General features: G+C 42.2%; 1 protein-coding gene across 1 annotated transcript; it reads left to right on the plus strand.

The window, feature by feature from the left end:
• The first annotated feature begins 435 nt into the window (after positions 1 to 435).
• On the plus strand, positions 436 to 7,756 carry AKAP4 (A-kinase anchoring protein 4). Its single transcript, XM_024580126.2, has 5 exons — positions 436 to 531; positions 1,552 to 1,602; positions 2,121 to 2,222; positions 4,828 to 6,981; positions 7,601 to 7,756. The coding sequence occupies exons 1-5, from the start codon at positions 436 to 438 to the stop codon at positions 7,754 to 7,756; spliced, it is 2,559 nt and encodes an 852-aa protein (XP_024435894.2).
• The last annotated feature ends 12,384 nt before the right edge of the window (positions 7,757 to 20,140 follow it).

The raw sequence follows: 20,140 nt of genomic DNA on the forward strand, positions 1-20,140 counted from the left end.
AAAGACTCTGGTTGAACTGGGGTTAACTAAAATTCAATTAAAGGGAATGATGTGAGCTTGAATCTTGGAAGGTACTCAAGAGTGGTAAAGAAAGTGGAGACAGGTTAGATTTAGTAGAGTTTGGTAGAAATAAATCTCTAAAGATAATCCCCACGTTCTCTATACTTCCTTTTAAATTTGCTTCCCAAGGAAGTATGATAAAATTACCCGGATGACTTCAGAGAATCCTTTCCCCACTACTCACCCCACCAGTTCCTAGCCTAAACCAATATGAAGCACACATATAAGTTTCAGGGCTCTCTTATCTAAACTGAGCCAGTTTCTAAAAAACATATATAAGGTTTTTAGAACATTTTATAGCACATATAGAGCCTTAGCACATCTATAACCATTTAGCACATATATAATCACATATGTTTTTCTTTGTCTTTCCAGATGTCTGATAATATTGATTGGTTACACAGCCCCAGGGGTGTGTGCAAGGTTGATATCTATAGCCCAAAAGAACGGCAGGAACAAGAACGGAAAGTGGTAAGATACAAAATTACTCCTATCAAGGTGTGGTAAGGGTTGCCTTATGAATACAGGTATCCTGGAACCCAGGGTAGACTAATGGAGGGTGATAGTGTCATTTCTCCAAGATACCAAGTTCAATAAAGTCTGTGGGGTGACCAGTATGCTTATACATCACAGAGGGACAAATCAAAGGAGGGGCACAACGAAGAGTGGTAAAAGAGCCGGGGAGGCAGGACTGGGGGGAGCCTCTGGGGAAGGAGGAGTGGTGGTTGCCTGGTTACCAGCCTCTATTACCTAACCTCTGAAGTCATAATAATATCACCTAGCTACCAGTAAGTTGCACTAAAGTTGGACTCCTCCACGAGGGCAAAATACTTTATGCTCTGTTTTAAATCACGCTCACATTTTTTATCACGTTCAAGTACCTTTCACACTATTATTTATTTAATATGTGCTTCTGCAATTTTTTAAAAAAATTAACTCACATTTAAAAATTACCATCACCCTAAGCAATATCATCCACAATATCACAGGTTTGATGTTTTAGTGTGTATTTTTCCTACTAAACAATCAATAAAAAATACACCTATTACACAGAAATGTTTATCCATATACCACCTAAAGTTTTCTATAGCATCAATAGTAAAAATACCACATTTGGGGAACACTATGGTTGTTGAAACTGCTCCAACTGGGAGCCAGGGAATTGAGTTTTAATATAAGTCTCACCTTTGAATTTATGTCAGTTAGGCAAACCACCTTTCTTCTGACTTTTCTTAATAAATGTGGGTATTGTATTTTGGACATTTCTCACAGGTAGGTATTCTTATTGAGGAAATACAGTAATGATAAGATTCTCTCTGGCTAATGACATTTATTGAGTACTTACTATGTATAGTCTGCTAAAAGCTTTATGTGCACTATCTCAATCAATCCTCACAAGAATCCAATACGGTAGGTGCCTTATCATCTCAAACAGAAACTGCAGTCTTTTCTCTAGAATTTTCCTAAATACATTATCCTAATTTTATGCAGATATGTTTTGTCGATGTGTCCACCCTGAATACAGAAGATAAAGGTTCCAAGGTGAGTACTTTCTCAGAGTTGAAATGAGTGAGAAACTTCTGAAAAGGTTATTAGTGACATCATAATAAAAGGGAAAGGCCGTGGCAGAGGGTAGAAAGATGGAGGAGACTCAAATGGGCAGCCACCATTTTTGAGAGGCCAAAATCTCTTGCTGAGAATTTACTGTCAATCTTGATACTAAATCTCATTTTAGAAGGCACTTAAGTTGCTGATAGGGATGAAAGAACTAAAGCATGTCAGAACAGTGGAAAAAACTGTGCAAAAGTTCAATGATTAATGAAATATGATTATTGAGATTCATGGCTTTGTGAATACCTCTGGGAGGGGTAGTAATTTGTGGAGAGAAAAATATCTCATTCTTCAAAGATTAGCTAGCATCACAAGCTTATTTCTCCTTTAAAAAGAAAAATGATAAGAGTTATGACATTCATGTTTTAAAGAGGAAGCAGTGGAGAGGGCAGCTTGGTGAAGTCTCAAAAAGCAACTATTCATAAGAATCTCACCCCTTAATTCCATAGGATGCTGGTGGTTCCAGTTCAGGACGTGACTTAGCCCTGGATCATCTAGAAGAAACAGAAATTATTGTAATCAAGGATACGGAGAAGCAAAACCAGTCTAAGGTACACTTAGCCTCTGAGTCTGCCCCTTCTAATTTCCAGAGCCCAGTTTTGAATCTGAGGACTCTGGTTCAGAAATAGTAAGAGAACTGTTGTCAAACAGGCCCCTAAATCTGACTACTATGATATTCTAGAGAATGCAAGCCTAAGTTCACAGTCAGGTAAGTTTAGTGCCCAGGTATGTAACAATGGCCCTAATCACAAAGGCTCAGAATGCCCTTTCCTGATTGCGGGTACCTACTTCAAACAGAATCTTGCTATCCTTATACTAACAAAGATACGGGCTTATAAGCAAGATCTCTTATAGTGTTTTTTTTTGTCTTGTAATGGACTTATGCGCCCCACATTGCCTAGTGTCCAAAAAGAAACAAGGATATATGGAGCAGAGAGAATCCACAATGACCAAGAACTATAGTTGCCTGGTCTCCAACCCTATTATCTAAGAGATTATGCAGACTGTTAGGCGGCATAATATTAGAAACAATTAGATTTGCATGTGACCATCACATGCAAGTCCTTTTGTTTTTGTGTAACTATCCTAAATTATATCCGGTAGGCTCTTGGTTTGGGTGGGCATTAGAGCCCATGACAAGTTTCTCTCACTGTCCTATAAACCTAGAATGGCTGATATTAGAACAGGATATTTGGTTTTAGGTCAAAGGAGTCAAATATTTTCTGTTCTGCATCCCTATGCTCATGTTTAAACCAGAAACAACATTTCTGGCCCTATACACACTTGAAATGATGAGATTGGCTCTTAAGGAAGACAAAACATTTAAAAAATATTCTCCAAAAGTTTTGGGTTCGGTTGTGGGGGGAACTCCATTTTGAAGTCTTAAGAAATGGGTAAATTATACGTGATGTTTATTTTTTAAAGTGCAGCACATATTTCCTACATACAATACAGATTTCCTTGATTGTAACATAAGCCCATTTGCAAAATGTTGAACTTATCGTGACCTCACATGTCTTGGAATTCAGTGAAAAGAAAGGAGATGAAACAGTGGAGGGGGCAAAGAGGGCAATGGTACGTAGCCCTGAGTACAAGATGTGTATAATACATATACACATGTCTAGACATGTATGTACACGTATGCATATATATGTATACATATACATATGTATATGTATACATATATATGTATACGTATATTTGTGTGATGCATATACATATATGTATACATATATATTTGTATACATGTATATGTATACAAATATATATGTACACATATATACGTATACAAATGATATATGTATATATTTGTAAACGTATATATGTGTACATATATATTTGTATACATATATATGTATACAAATATATATGTACACATATATACATACATCATTTGTATACATATATACAAATATAAGTATACATATATATTTGTAAACAATGACTATTCGTAAACAGTGACTTACATATACAAAGGTATACATTCAGCTGCATTGATATGCCCACATAAACATCCATATTCACATCTATGCACACTATACATAAACATACACACACAAGCCTTGATCAAAACACAGTGACCATACAGATTCGGGTACAGACATACACTCTTATACAGGGTGGGGCAAAAATAGGTTTACAGTTATGAGTACACAAAACAGAGTTTATTCTTCAATTATTACTTATTATTTTATTATTTTCCATACAAATTGTAAACCTACTTTTGTCCGACCCTGTAAATATACCTCATATTGATACACATATATACAAACTTAAACAAAGTGACACATATTCACTAACACACATTTGAATTCATTGATATACACATTGACACAAATACAGTGACATCCCCACTCATGTATTCACACACAAACTCAAATATGCAGGATGTGTGCAACACTGACACACATTCTCAATTACCGACATAGCATATGATATAACATAAACTGATACCCAACTTATTGACATACACAGTCATTATACAATCATCTATTAACACATATTCATATTTTAACATACACATTTATTAATGTATTATATATTGTACAGTAATATATTAATGAGTATATATGTTAGCCTGTGAATTCATGCTTTAACATATAACTATATTTATAGCTCCATGATACATTCTATTGGCTTTGTATTATAAACAAATACAAAAATCATTCAAATTGACAATTGTCATTTACATTTTAAGAGACACACTGACATACACACTATTCTGCACATGTTGGCCCATACAGTAAACATATAGAATAAGTATTGATTCAATGCATTATTACTCATGTTTACACATAGCCATACATGTACACTGACATATGCATATGCACACACACTAGCAACACAGACACATTCTCACATCTACTGAGATGTTCACACTTATGAATTGTTATTTTGTTATTCATACACATACATTAGAGACACATTGACACATTTTTGACACGTATGGAGATAAGCACACATTCTCAGGTGAAATTGACAAGCTACCACTGGTGCTCAAATGTCTGTTAATGTATATAATTATGTATTATGTTTCCTTGCAAATTCTAAAGTCCAAATCCCTAATATGTGCAGTTTAGAAAGATATATCTTCTAAATAAAATAAGGGGGAAAAAGTAGCCTCCCCAAACTCTTAGGTGTTCTTCTTTTTTTTAGATGGAGGGATCTGTATGCCTTTTTAAACAAGCTCCCTCTAATCCTATAAGTGTTCCAAATTGGCTTCTAAATGATCTCCAGAAGTATGCCTTGGGTTTCCAACATGCACTAAGCCCCTCAGCCTCTACCTGTAAACGTAAAGTAGGAGAGGCAGAAGATGAACATCACAAATTACCCTCTGCAAACTGCTACAGCGTCTATGCCGATCAACTGAACATCGATTATATGGCCAACAGACCTCAAAGCCTACATCTAGAAATGACTGCAGCCAATAATACCAACAATAACCAGAGTCCTTCCACCTCTTCAACAAAATCTTCTAGCACTCATAGGGCAGTAATCTCTCCTGAGGGAGAATGTTCCATGGATGACCTTTCCTTCTATGTCAACCGACTATCTAATCTGGTAATCCAGATGGCCCATAAGGAAATCAAGGACAAATTGGAAAATGGAAGCAAATGTTATCATTATTCAATCTATCCACCCTCTGGGGACAAAGGGAAAAATGGCCCCCGCAGTGCTGTGAGCAAGATTGCTTCTGAAATGGTCCACGATGCGGTGGAAATGACCTCTGCAGAAGTCCGAGGCACTGGGGAAGAGGGCAAGGAAGGTGGCCGAAAAACATTTATGTATAGTGAATTATCCAACAAGAGCAAGGGAGGAGACAAACAGATGTGCCAAAAAGATAGCAAAGAATTCACAGACACTCTCAGTAAAGGGCTCATGGTTTATGCAAATCAAGTGGCATCTGACATGATGGTTTCTGTTATGAGGAGCTTGAAAGTGCATACTTCTGGGAAGCCAATTCCTGCCTGTGTGGTCCTGAAGAGGGTGTTGTTAAAACACACCAAGGAAATTGTGTCTGATTTGATTGACTCCTTCTTGAAGAACCTGCATAGTGTCACTGGGGTCCTGATGACTGACTCTGACTTTGTCTCAGCTGTCAAGAGGAATCTGTTCAACCATGGAAAACAAAATGCTACAGATATATTGGAGGCCATGCTGAAGCGCCTGGTCTGTGCTATGCTTGGAGAGAAGGAGACTAAATCACAGAGTCTGTTGTATGCATCTTTGAAAGCTGGGTCTCATGATCTCAAATGCAAGAACCAAAGTAAAAATCAAAGTCTTGAATTCTCTACCATGAAAGCTGAGATGAAGGGGAAGGACAAATGCAAAGTAAAACCAGATGAATACAAGTCATTGATTAGTGCTGAAAGAGTCGGTGAACACATCCTCAAGGAGAGCCTGGCCATGTGGAACCAAACACAAGGAAACCAAGGCAAGATTGCTGGCAAAGCATGCACCAATATGGAAGAAAAAAGAGAAAATATCAGCCCTTCCACATATTTGCTGGCAAAGGACTTGATTGTCTCTGCCCTTATGCTGATTCAGTACCACCTGACCCAGCAGGCCAAGGGCAAAGATACACTTGAAGAAGACTGTCCTGGTTCTACCATGGGCTATATGACCCAGAGTGCTCAATACGAAAAGAATGTAGGTGGCCACACTGCCAAGGCACTTTCAATGAAACATCTAGAGTCTCGTGTAGCTCCTGGGTCATCTGCCTGTGTAAAGGAGTCTCAACAGACAGACTGCCAAAAGTCAGATATGTCAAACATTGTTCTATCGCTGATTCAGAAACTGCTCAGTGAGAGTACCTGCAACAGGGACAGTCAGAGCACCTTTAACATTGATGAGCAATCTGAAGTTGAGAGCAAGCCTTCTGAGTTCAGTTCAAACAAAGCAACTTTCATGTCTGAGAGAGTGGAAGAACAATTCCAGGACAATTCAGAACTTGACTTTGTCAGCGGGACGAAGCAAATGAACCGACAATTCATTGATCAACTGGTAGAATCTGTGATGAAGCTGTGCCTTATCATGGCTAAGTATAGCAACAACAAGGAAGCCCTTGCCGAGTTGGAAGAACAAGCCTTGGCAAACAACCCTAGTTACCAGGTTGGTGGCCCCAGATGTAATCATGATGGTGCAATGTCACATCAAGCATTTCCTGGGCCAGAAGTCATCGTCAATAATCAGTGCTCAACAAGTAGTTTGCAGAAACAGCTCCAGGCTGTCCTGCAGTGGATTGCAGCCTCCCAATTTAATGTGCCAATGCTCTATTTCATGGGAGATGATGATGGACAACTGGAGAAGGTAAGCAATGACAAAGCACAAGAAGAAAGATAGTTGGAATGGGCAGGGAGAAAAAATTGTACTTAGAGCTCAAGAACAGTCCAAACTTTTTTCAAGTCTACTCTTTACCAGGTCCCTTATGAATTACTTTCACTTCATAAAAAGACACAAAAATGATGAACCATTAATTGAGGCTGTGGCACCTCAAGGTCTGTAAATTTAAGCCAAGAGGAGGAGAGTAAGAAGAGCTTTGTTTTATCAGTATCCTTTAAACAAACTATCTGGTAAAATATGTTTTAGGGAGGTGGGGGAATGGCAACCCCTAAACTTGACCTAGCAATCAGCACAGACTAACCAAAGGACCCAGCCCTTGGTGAGAAGTATTTAGTAAACACAACTGATTCCAGATTTTTTTTTTTTTGATGCTCAGAAAGGAAGTATAATTTTCATTTTGATCTATGACATTAGAGGAAGGTCAAGGAAAAAGGAGAAGAAAGCCAGTCCTGTATCTGTGGCAGCTTTTACTCTAATCTTAGAATCATGGGTGGAAAGGTGGGTTAAAGAGTTAGTTCGCTTTATCCATCTGGGTCCCTTCTCCAAAAGTTTCACATGGTTCAAACTATCTCTGCTGTCTCCACAGCTTCCACAAGTATCAGCTAAGGCAGCAGAGAAGGGATATAGTGTCGGAGATCTCCTTCAAGAAGTCATGAAGTTTGCCAAGGAACGACAATTGGATGAAGCCGTGGGCAACATGACTAGAAAACAACTGCTGGACTGGCTGCTCACTAACCTGTGAAGTGACAATACCTTAAACACCTCTGTAGTTACCCCTCCCTGCCCCACAGCAGCATTCCACACCATCTGAGCACCCCTTCATTAGGCAAGTTGAACAACATGCTACACAATTGTATTTCCCAATACATCTGAGCAGTTGGACTGTGCAAGTATAAGGTGTTAAATAAGCTAGGCAACAACATGAATAAAAAAATAAAAAATGTGTCATTGTTTCCTTAATAAGATATATCTAAGGCAAAAGACGGGAGTGGGTCTAATTCCAAGGACTGGTAATACAGTGTTGAACTTCGGTCCAGATCTGACCCTGAGTTATTTTGTGAGCACTCAAGACATAAAGATATAACTCATGTCCAAATTTTTAAGTAATATGGTTTGTCCAAATAATCTGCATTACAATCTAGAGGTTTGCCAGCTGTGGATTCCCTGTTTCTGACACATACCCATATAACTTGATAATCTCCACTCTAATCCCAAGGATACAGTTTTCTTGGTCTTTATTAGGAGTTTACAAATGGGCTAGCTTAGACAAAAAACAAACTGATGTAAGTATATTACTCATGGACATTGTGATACTCCCCCCAGCTTGCTACACACATACTCCCTATTGACTGCACATAGCTATTTAGTACTTACTATTTAGCCATGGCTACTTAGTATTTACTATCCTGAACTACAATGGGAACTGATCTGCCCCCATGTGTGAATAAAGCTTCCTTATAAGTCATTTCCTTCAACTGATGAGATTTCCTTGTCTTCTGTCAGTCTGAGAAAAAAGTTTTCTCAGAATGAACTACAGAATGGTAAATTCCTTATAGCCATGATATGTGAATTCCATTGTGCCCTTCGAGGCTAGCACTAAGTCCCTAGATTTGTTGTATGCTTGTCAGAAGTCAATTACAATGCTAGAATTCATTGCAGATCAGATCAAGACAGTGGTTTCAACCCTGTGGTCCTCTGTTAGCTAGTTTGCTGTGACATACTGTAGGGTAAGTGGAGGCAGTCTGGCTTCCTAACCCAGGTGTCTGGATAACTAAGAGGAACAGTGTTCCCATAGCCTTGGAGAGGCCTGATAACTAGTGTTCTCATAGCCTTGAGACTGGGTCCGATAAACTGTTCCCATAATATGAAGTGGGCTTGCACACACAGAATTATGTTATGTTACGTAATGTTCTGGCAATTTTCCAGCTTTGTTCCCCTCTAGTAATTAAACAGGTAGGGACTCCCTGCTGGGGGCGATGGTGATGAGAGACATGCAAGGGGACAGGTGCCATGATGGATGCCACTCTGGGGAGCAAGGGCCGTGACATGAGACATGTAGATAGACAGGCAGCTTGCAGCATGCATAGCTCGCCCACCCATGAATAAAGACATGGCAGATAGCCGAATGTCTCTGTGAATATTTTTCTGTCTGCACAAATACCATGAACCTGCCTGGCCTTGAAGGGTGGCAACACAATTGGCATAGCCATCAGGATTTGTCGCAGAATGCAATGGAGCAGGCGCCCCGGAGGTAGTATTCAGTGGCCAGGCTCCTGGCAGCTTGGCTTCCCACCCCATGACTGGCCCTATGTCAGTGGTGCACAGACACAGTGGAGAAAGCCCTGTGGGTGGTGGGGAAGACCCGAGAAAAGCCCAGTGCCCGGCGGCCCTGGGGGCCATGGGCTGGGTGTTTCTTTCAGCTTTGAAAACTGAGACAGAGACTATGCTTTAAGATAGCGAAGTCCCAAGAGTCCTGAGAAAGAGCAGAAGCTCTGAAGACTGAAGAAGAGGAGACTGCACTTTCCAACACTGCGAAGTTACACGAGGCAGAGAAGAAAAGTCTTGAAAGCTTGAGTGTGCACCATGCCTCTGAAGGCAGCTGAGCTGCTGCAATCCCCACGCCCTCTCATAGTGAGTGACTCAGGGGAAGAGGGGGGTGGGGGTGGGGCGGGAAATGAACTGACTTCCCTTGAGGGCAGCAGCCTATGGCTCCTGGGGGAAGTTCTGGTCTGGGAATCCCCTTCCCTTCCCTGCCCCACACAGATGTAGAACACAGTTGCTGAGTGACTGGCCAGAGGGTCGGCCCGGTCTGGGTGCTTTGGCAGTAGCAGCGCCAGCACCAGGAAAGCTCTGCTCCCAGCACGCTGATCAGAAGAGGCAGGGACCGCTGCAGGCGAGCAGCGTGGGCTGCTGTGCCTGTGGGTCAAGGCCAAGCACCTGGAGCTGAGCTTTGCAGCAGTGTTCCAGGAGAAGGGGCGGCCATGGGAGCTGTTAGAGCTAGTCGTGTGACTCAGGAGGCTGTGAGAGAGCAGGTTGGAGCTGGCATGAGATAGGGAAGCAGGTGCTGGCACCCAGAAAGCTCACCGATAAGAAGCTGGCAAGAGAGCCACGGTGGTGGCGGCAGCACGCAAGTTCAGTGCCTGTCAGAGAGGTCCCGGAAGATGGAAGATGAGAGTGGCACCTAGAGCCACAGAGACAGCAGTCACCGGAGTTGCAGAAACAGAGGCCCAGTGACCTGAGGGGATGCAGCGAAGGTGCCAGCAATCAGCACCCACCTGGGCAGCATGTGGTGCTGCACAAGTGCAGCTCCTGGTGTCAACGCACTGGCGTCCCGTGCAGGCCTAAATTATCTGTCCAAACCCTGGGGGGTGTGACCCAAAAAGGCCCGTCCTGTGCATTTAAAGGGCCATTTGGCTGTGCCAGCCTCCCAAGAATAGGGAGGAACTATCCTGCTAGACCCTGTGAGCTAGATGTGCCTGTGACACAGGAAAACTTTGGATGGGTTTTGTGGCAGTGATCAGAACGGCTTCATCAACCCTTGGGTTTCTGGTCCCAACTGTGGAAGGGAGGAACAGAGGTACGGTACTTCTTTATTAAAAAGCAGTTGGTTGCTGTATATGCTGCCCTGTTGGCCAAAGAGGCCACAACAGGAACTGCCCCTGAGACAGTTAGGACCATGTATCCCATTGCAGGGTGGGTCCAGGACTGGATGGCCAAGCCTCCTAGTGGGATGGCTCAGATGCCCACATTAGCTAAGTGCGGGGCTTATCTGCAACACAGGAGTACTCTGTCCACTAATGCTTTGTGGGCTGAGCTATAAGAAGTGTTAGGTCCAGTTATTTATGTAGATAAGAAATCTACCGTTCCTGTCCCTTTAGAAGAGATGGAAGCTAGCTCCTTCCAGGAAGGGCAAGCACCTATACCCTCAGATGCATGGTTCACTGATGGGTCCAGCAAGGGCCAGCCTGCTGTGTTAACTGCTATACCAGTTCAACCAGAGACAGAGACAATGTGGTTTGACACTGGTGTGGAACAGAGCAGCCAATGGGCAGAACTCTGAGTGATGTGGCAGTCAATGAAGCCCCACCCCTGACTATTTGCACAGATAGTTGGGCGGTGTACCGAGGGTTAAAATTATGGATCTCTACATGGCATGCACATAAGTGAATGGTTATGCATAGTCCATTGTGGGGACAAGCTCTGTGGCAAGACTTATGGGAGTTAGTCCACCAGAAACAAATTACTGTATATCATGTTACTGAACATTCACCTTTTGCTTCCCCTGGAAATGATGAGGCTGGTACTCTAGCCAAGGTGCGGTGGCTAGAAACGGCACCTGCCAATACCTCAGGAAGGGAAGTAGCCCAGTGGCTACACCGTCACCTCTGACATGCTGGGCAGAAGACGATGTGGTCCACTATCAAAACTTGGGGGTCGCCTGTTACATTGGCAGAGGCACAAAAAGCCTGTGAGACCTGTGTTGTCTGCTGGTAAGAGCATCCCCAGAGGCCTGTGGGAACTTCTGGACAGGTAGTGTAGGGACGGGTACCGCTGACCCGGTGGCAGGTGGATGTAATTGGACCCCTACCTAGTTCAGAGGGGTATAAGTATGCTATTACAGGTGTGGACATGACCACTGGACTTTTAGCTGCTTATCCCTCACGGCACCCAGATCAGAAAGCAGTGATTGCTGCACTGGAGCAGTTATGTGCTGCTTGTGGGTGACCCCTAATCATTGAAAATGATCAGGGGATGCATTTTACTGGGGCCTTGGTACAATAGTGGGCTCAAGACTTGCAGATTGACTGGAAATTTTATGTGGCTTATCACTCCCAAGCTGCTGGAATGACTGAATGGTACAGTGATCTCAAAGCAAGGCCTGTGAGCTGCAACTGCCACCACTATGCTGAGGGGTTGGACAAAACGCTTGTGGACTATCCTCCAGACTCTAAATGAGAGGAGTCAGAGGGGGCGCCCAGCTCTGGTGGAAGCACTGCTCCACCGGACTGCTGCTCCTATTCAGCTGCAGGTACAGACTAAGGATGCTTTACTGAAACCAGGCATGTGAAAACTGGGGAATATTCTCCTGCCTGCTCCAGAGGACCTGGAGCAAGGGCAAACAGCTATTTGGACGTGGCCTTGGGAAATCAAAGCCCCCCACATGTGCTGGGTGGCCCTTGTTGCCCCTTGGGGCTAAGGGGTGGACAGAGATTTACAAATAGTGCCTTTGGTGATTGAGACCTGGTCCCCAGTCTTAAAGGTGACATATCCAGGGCCAGCAGACCACGAAATGTTTCTTCGTGGCACCTTTGTGATTTCCCTATGGCCCATTATGAGTTGTCCCCTATTATTGCAAATAGATGCTGGGCCTCCAGTTAAGGCACAAAATGTCTGGTATTTATACCCAGGAAGACCCCTTCTGGCAGCCACTGTCCTATTGGCTGGCCAGAAGCTGGCTTGTATATTGTCAGAAGGTCGTGACTTGCCTTTACTGGTATCTATAACTGCTCTGTCTTTTTTGCCCATAGAGTGCAAGGTAACACCTTAGTGGACTGGGTTCATACCTATGCCTTAGTGGCTGACCAATCAGCATGCTGGGTCTGCACTGAACTCTCCCTGAGCACGCTGGTACTGGCTTCCCATGGTGCATTTCTCCTGCTTCTGTCTCAAATTTGACTTGGCTTCAGAACCAGTGTAACAGCACACATCCGTTGCAGAATATGACCTGGACTGAAATCTTTGCTGGGGCCAAGCAGCACTATGACTGGTCCAGGTCATTAAGTGGCTATTCTGTATAAGATGGGTTGGGGTGGCTCACAGCTGAGGCTGCAGAACTGGCTGGACCAGCTCCCCTTTGCATTAAGAACTCCAAAGGACAAGCCCAGGTGGGCTGGACTCCAACAGGTCTGTGTCAGACCCATATTCTTGGACATTGCTAGGAGGTGTGGAATGGTGCATGGGCTGCTGTTCCCACTGGCACCCTCTGGGTGGGTGGCCCACATGAGAAGCCTTACTTCTATGGAAACTGGACTGGCTGTTGTACCTAAGGGTGGCCTGATTACTTGTGTCTTGCCTGTATGCTGTTAAAGCTTGTACTGCTGCTGCGGCAGCACTTGTGTTTTGATTGCTTGTTGCTGTAGCCTATACTGCTGTTGTGGGTTATGGGTGCAGGGCTCTCCCCTCCTCACCAAGGAAACCTTGCGGAAGACATCCTTGCATAGATTGTAAGGTGAAAAACTCAGAAGGGGTGGATTGTAGGGTAAGTGGAGGCAGTCTCTCTTTCTCACCCAGGTGTCTGGGTAGCTAAGGGAAGCAGTGTTCTCATAGCCTTGGAGGGGCCTGGTAAGTAGTGTTCTCACAGCCTTGAGACCTGGGTCTGATAAACTGATCCCATAACATGAAGTGGGCTCGCATGCGCAGAATTATGTTATGTTACATAACGTTCTGGCAGTTTTCCGGCTTTATTCCCCTCTAGTAATTAAACAGGTAAGGACTCCCTGCTGGGGGTGATGGTGATGAGAGACACGCAAGGGGACAGGTGCCGAGATGGGTGCCATGCTGGGGAGCAAGGGCCATGACATGAGACATGCAGATAGACAGGCAGCTTGCAGCATGCATAGCTCGCCCACCCATGAATAAAGACATGGCAGACAGCCGAATGTCTCTGTGAATATTTTTCTGTCTGCACAAATACAATGAACCTGCCTGGCCTTGAATGGCAGCAGCACACATACCTTGGCATCTATGAAGTGCTTGTGGATTTGTAGAACAAGCACAAGATCCTTCTGGATTCAAAAGCCTAAGTTTTTGTCTCTTGCTAGGTACATGGCCTTAGAGAGTCACCTAGACTCTGAGCCTGTTTCTTCACCTGTAAAATGTAGCCAAACATCACCCTCCTGTTTAAGCTGGAGGAATGGATGTGATGCTTTGCACAAGGCGAATCTTGTTACAAATGTAGATATGTGAAGGAAGCTGTGCCTCTCAAAGCCCATCCTAACACAATTGCAAGTGCTCTTAATACATTTTTTAAATGATAGCAGAGTTCTCTAACAATGTAACACAGAGAGGCACTTTGAGGGGAGGTAAGACGCAGGGAGGCAAACTTTACCACCTTAACACAATGCCTGGATCAGTGAGAAGGAAAGGCAGGCCCCTTCAAAGCAGGAGCTTTTAAAACTCCCTAGCCCAAATTAAAACTAATCAAATCTTTCTCAGTCACACCCCACCCCATGAAAAGCTTTGGAGTTGAGCCACCACAGATCCTTCTCTTTGTCCTTGAAGAAAATCCTTAATAAACAAATCACAGGACCAGGGCTGTATTTCCAATGACTCAGTCCTCCCTAAACACAACTGGGGCCCATAGTAGTTAACTTCCTTGACTAACTTGGCTCTTGACTTGCTCCTGATTTTTATCATGAGGCAGCCTTAGAGATTCCTGGGACTGTGGAAATACAGGACAGGAAGTTATATGTGCTGTTAAATGAGAAGGGTTGGGGCAAAATTGTCTCTAAGGGCCCTTCCAGTTCTGATATTTCAGGATTATAAGAGTTTCTTTTCCATATTTTCTCAGGGAAACCTGTGTAGATGAGGTAAGATCAGGGTGAGGCAACTTGATTTTTGCCAGAGCTAACTGACAGACTCCAAGATAGAAAGGAATACTTTGGGCCACAAAGGATCCTGACAAGGATCTGGAACAGCTCAACAGTCTTGGGGTTTATCCCTGGAGCATGAGCTCCTGGCCTTTCACCTCTCTAAATGGAGAAGTGCTCCCAGGCACCCTATTAGCAATGTGGCCTTGATCAGTGCCAACAGTTGGAAATGGACAAGGACTTCTGTTGAGCTGAGACCCGACATGTGATAGAAAAGGGAAGACAGGAGAGGAAGGAGAGGAAAATAATGGTTATCTCCTGGCGGGTGGTGTAATTAATCAGTTTGATATCTTTGACAATTTTAGTCTATTTGAATATCAGGCATCCATTTTAAAAGAAACTTATGAACACAATTTATCTGGCAGGTTATTGCAGGGCCAGGACTGGGTTGAGGTGAGGTGTTAGAGGCACTTGCCTCAGGGGCAAATTTTAAGGGGGTACCAAAAACTCAGCAACCAAGATAAATAATATTTTAATGTACTATTTTTAAAAATCAAAATTAATGCCAGTCAGAGAAAGACAAGTACCATATGATTTCACTCGTGTGGAATCTAATGAACAACATAAACAAACAAAACAGAGAGCAGAATGACAGCTATCAGAGGGGAGGGGGGTTGGGAAGTTTGGTGAAAAAGGTGAAGAGATTAAGCCAAAAAAAAAAAAAAAACCCACCTTATAGACCCAGACAACAGTATGGAGATTACCAAAGGGAAAAGGAAACAGGGGACATGGAGGAGGGTTTAGGGTGGATAAATGGTGATGGGAAGAGATGTGACTTGGGGTAGTGAACACACAATACAATATACAGATGATGTATTACAGAATTACACACCCAAACCCTATATATTGTAATTTTACTAACCAATATCACCCCAATAAATTCAACAAAAACATTAATGCAAAAAATTCCTTGATTGTAATACAGAAGATAAGTGACAGTGCCATGTCTACCATAATGGAACTTGAGGCAAAAAGAAAAATAGGAGAGGCATTATACATGGGAGTAACACTTTATGGGAGATTGCCATGGTGGTATTCAAAGAATGTCTTGTCCTGAAAGCCTGTATCAGTACAAAAACAGCAACAATGAATTAAGTCCCTGCTTAAAGAACTTAGGAGACAAATTAAATGAGTTTAGGAAAGGGGAAATAAAATTTGGAGAAAGGAAAAAAAACAGAGAAATGAAAGTTTCACTTAAACCTTAAAAATATAGGGGATAAGGAGATTGGATTCTCCCACCCAGGAAAAGCCTTCATTCCTTAGTTTTGGGCTACAACACAAGCATGTATATTCTGAAAAATATTCTTCAAACAATGTTCTATTACCCCTTTATGTTTTGGGGAAAAATAAAACCTAAAGAAAGATCAGTACAATGAGTACCCATATACCATTTATCCAGATTTACCAATTATTAATATTTTGCCATCTTGCTTTATCTATCTAGCACACGACTGACTAAAATTGTGAATATATAATTATTATATAAAATAATAATTATTTTGCTGAACCATTTGAAAGTTAGTTGCAGACATCGTGATATTTGATCTTAAATACTTCAGTATGTATCCCCTAGGAACAAGGACATTCTTTCACATACAATTCATATTCAATTTTCCTTAACTATCCCATAATGGCCTCTACCCCCTCAGCCATTCCCTTCTACTCTGTCCACAATCCATATATCTCATTTCACTATCTTTTAGTCTTCTGCAATCTAGAACAGTTCCCCAGGCTTTTTGCTGGTTTTTCATGACATTGACATTTTTTAGTCCAGGACAGTAGTTTTACAGACTGTTCAAGAGTTTTTGATCCACACCTAAAGCTGAGAACAGCTTAAAGAATGCTTTAGTTTGGAGAGAGGATAACCAGTCAAGAATCTGGAGAGCAGGCCTGAGGCCAAAATGGAGAATTAGGAACTGCATGAATGCTGAGAGGAGGTCAGGAGTGAAGTGAAGACGGGTGGTTGGTTGGCTGGGTAGCTTGGATGGCTTAAAAATATAGTCACAGTAACTGTTCTTCCTATAGTTACAAACACTGAAATATACCCAGTAGTGATTCACACATTTTTTTTAGTCCTGTCACCTGTCTCCTGCACCTCAGGCCCTTCAATTGAACCGTTATAGCATTTATCCAGCATATGATAGGTATCAGCCACTGTTCTAAACACATTGCACGCATTACCTCATTTAACCTTCATCACAACAAACTCTCCAGCAGGTACGAGACAGGAGCTGTGATTGTGCCTGTTGTAATGGGTGAGGAAACAAGCACAGGGGAGTGGTTACTTGTTTAGGGTCACAAAGCTAGTAAATGGGGTATCAGAATTTGAACCCAGACAGTTCTGGCTAAGGAGCCTTCACTTAAAAAAAAAAAAATGTCACTTAAAAATGACTTTTTCCCTTTAGTTTATAGTGCTATACATTTTTTGTATTTATTTATTTTATTTATTTATTTTTAATTTTTATTCAGTTACAATTGTCTGCATTTTCTCTCCTTCCCTCCACCCCACCCCAGCGGTGAAGGACAAATACCATATGATCTCACCTTTAACTGGAACATAATCAACAAAAGAAAAAAGCAAACAAAATATAGTGCTATACATTTTAAGACACGTATAGATTCATGTAAACACCACCACAATCAGGTCACAGACCAGTTCCATCACCCCATAAAACCTCCCTCCTACTATCCCTTTAAATTCACACCCTCCTTGGAGAATGTTCTTATTTTTGTTTTTGTTTCCTTCTGCAAGCTATGATTCCAATGTCAGTTTGGTTTTCTTAAATTTCATACATTTAAACGTGTCTTTTCTATGTATTCACCAACTGGTACTCGGTAGTCTGTTGGGTCCTCAGGAAGGACGGACAGTTTAGTTCGGTTCTGTCTTCGTTATGCTAATTAGGATCAGTTTAACGCACGTAGAGGTCAAGGATAAACCCAAGAGTTCATAAACAGCCTTACAGGACCCATTTTGGGTCCTCTGGTTTAGAAATTATCCGTGTCTGGGATCGTGCTACGATTGGGGCCAAATGGGAGGAGGCAAGGGGGTGGTAAAAAGAAAACAAATGGGACTTGGATTCTCCCCCTTAGAACTGCAGGTCCATTGAACTGGGTTTTTCTCCTTCGGAATTTTGGCTTGTGCCGGTTCCCATTCCTTGTTGCTCTTTGCCACTGCTGCCACCCACAACCGTGGGACTACCTGGTGACTGGGGCACGAGGGAACAGAAAAAAGAGGAGAAAAAAACACCTAGGTACTTCCTCCACTCTGGGCTTTAGATATTCCCTTTGCGGTTCTTCCATACAGAACAAGAGGCTCACGCCTGGATCTCCCTTTGCACCACTAGGCTCACTTATGGTTTTCAGAATGTGTTGAGTTCCTGCTAGGACATGCTAGAGGAACAAAAATGATAAACTCATCACCAGTTTGGTAGTAACTTTTATTTATAGTGTTCTTCTCTGATGTGCCTGCCGATACTTTTCAGAGTTTTCAGATAGTTTGCTCATGCATTCAGTACAAGTTTTTAAAAAGATTTTATTATTTATTTTTAGAGAGAGGAGAAAGGAGGGAGACAGGGAGAGAAACATCAATGTGTGGTTGCCTCCCATGCGCCCCCTACTGGGGACCTGGCCGGCAATCCAGGCATGTGCCCTGACTGAGAATGGAACCAACTACCCTTTCGTTTGCAGGCTGGTGCTCAGTCCACTGAGCCACACCAGCCAGGGCACATTTTGTACAAGTTTTACAGTCAAGTTTGGTGGAAGATAAACAGAGATGCGTGTTTACTCCATTATATCCAGAATTAAAAATCAGCCCTCACTTTTAAACTTTGTGCCATGATGCCTTTCCACATAAATGTCACATAGACACTATGAGCTCATCATGTGTCATTCAGATTCCATTACTTATTCACCTAGTCTATCTCTTCCTATGATTTCTATCTCAGCCAATCCCACTATCATTTACCCACTTGTCCAAGCCAAAATCCTGGGCATTGTCTTTGACTCCTCCCTCTCTATAATGTCCAAATCCATCATTCATGATCCTGGCTTCTCTCTCCTATTTTCCACTATCTTAAATTATCCAGGCCTTTATGTTTTATCACCTGGATTATAGTTACACTCAGCTAATTGGTGTGAAAGGCTGATATTTTTTATTTTTTTCAACTTTCTATGTTTTAAACTTTTTATTGGCTATATACAGGAAAGCACACAAAGTTATACATTTGATAAGTTATCACAAACAGAACATCACTACCATCCAAAGCCCCTCTTGTACTTCCTTTCAAACATTATCCCTTCCTTTCTCCCTGTAGGTGACCATTATACTGATGCTCAACACCAAAGCTTGTCTCTGCCATTTTTAAAACTTAATATATATAAAGAATAATACTGTATTATTTTTATGCCTAGTTTCCCTAGTGCAAAGTTATGTTCATGAGATTCAATAATGTTATTGTGTGTCGTTTTACTCTCACTGCTGTGTGATATTCCATTGTATGTTAAGTCATCCACTTTATGGTTGATGGACATTTGGGTTGTTTCTAGTTTGGGCCTATTAATAATAGTGTTGCTATGAATGATTCTATACATGTCTTTTGGTGACAATAAACATTTATACTGAACATATACCTACAGAAGAACATATACCTACAGATTTCTGACATGTATATGGTCAACTTTAATAGATACTGCTAAACTCTTTACCAGAGTGGTTGTACCAATTTATACTTCTACCAGTGGTATATGAGACTTCCTATTGCTCTATAGTTGGGTAATATTTTAAGAGAGTAATATAAACACATATTTTTTTCTCTATAAGTATTCTTCCTTTTCTTTTCTTCCCTCAAGCAAGTAGCTGGTTCTGGTTCTCTTGGCCACCAGGAGGTTTGTAGCAGGGCAGAAAAGCTGAGAGTTACCACAACACTTTCTGACTTCTGTTCACAAAAGCCTTGAGTCCCAGAGGAAGGAAATAGTTTGCCAGTAAAGAAACAGAAAGGGAAAAGGATTTCCCAGACTGAAAAAGAGATTCTCCCAATAGAAGGGGAGAAGAGAAAGAGCTCTGTGAATTCCAGAGTGACAGAGCCTGGCCTGGATTCTGGACAGTGTGTGAGGAAGGCCCTAGTGGGAAGTTGTAAGGTAGGGAATCTAGAAAGTTGGGACCATAAGCAAAAGTTTTTCACAAATTCATCAGAATGCTGCCAGACCCGAAAGACCCTGCATAAGGGTCCATGGATATCTCAATATTAACCAGCATGAACAGGTGACTTGATGACTAGCTAGAGGTCCATGCCCCCGTGCCCTGATACATATAAAATGTCAGAATTCATGCACAACTCTGAGTGAGGTGTCCCAAGAATAACTAAGGTTAAGTTTCTCTCTAGACTTATGGGACTGAGAACTCAAAATGGAATTAACTCTGATTTATAAAGAGATGTGATTGTTCTTATCCATCAGAAGTAAGGGCTGAGGTTTATACC

Source organism: Desmodus rotundus, chromosome X (genome assembly GCF_022682495.2).
Source record: "Desmodus rotundus isolate HL8 chromosome X, HLdesRot8A.1, whole genome shotgun sequence".
Lineage (NCBI taxonomy): Eukaryota > Metazoa > Chordata > Mammalia > Chiroptera > Phyllostomidae > Desmodus > Desmodus rotundus.

What these genes read in the sequence shown, in the direction of transcription:
- AKAP4 (XM_024580126.2), top strand. Translation starts at nt 436, where the DNA reads ATGTCTGATAATATTGATTGGTTACACAGCCCCAGGGGTGTGTGCAAG. An exon ending in AGGAACAAGAACGGAAAGTG is followed by an intron (nt 532 to 1,551) that starts GTAAGATACAAA and finishes AATTTTATGCAG; the next exon opens with ATATGTTTTGTCGATGTGTC. An exon ending in AGAAGCAAAACCAGTCTAAG is followed by an intron (nt 2,223 to 4,827) that starts GTACACTTAGCC and finishes TCTTTTTTTTAG; the next exon opens with ATGGAGGGATCTGTATGCCT.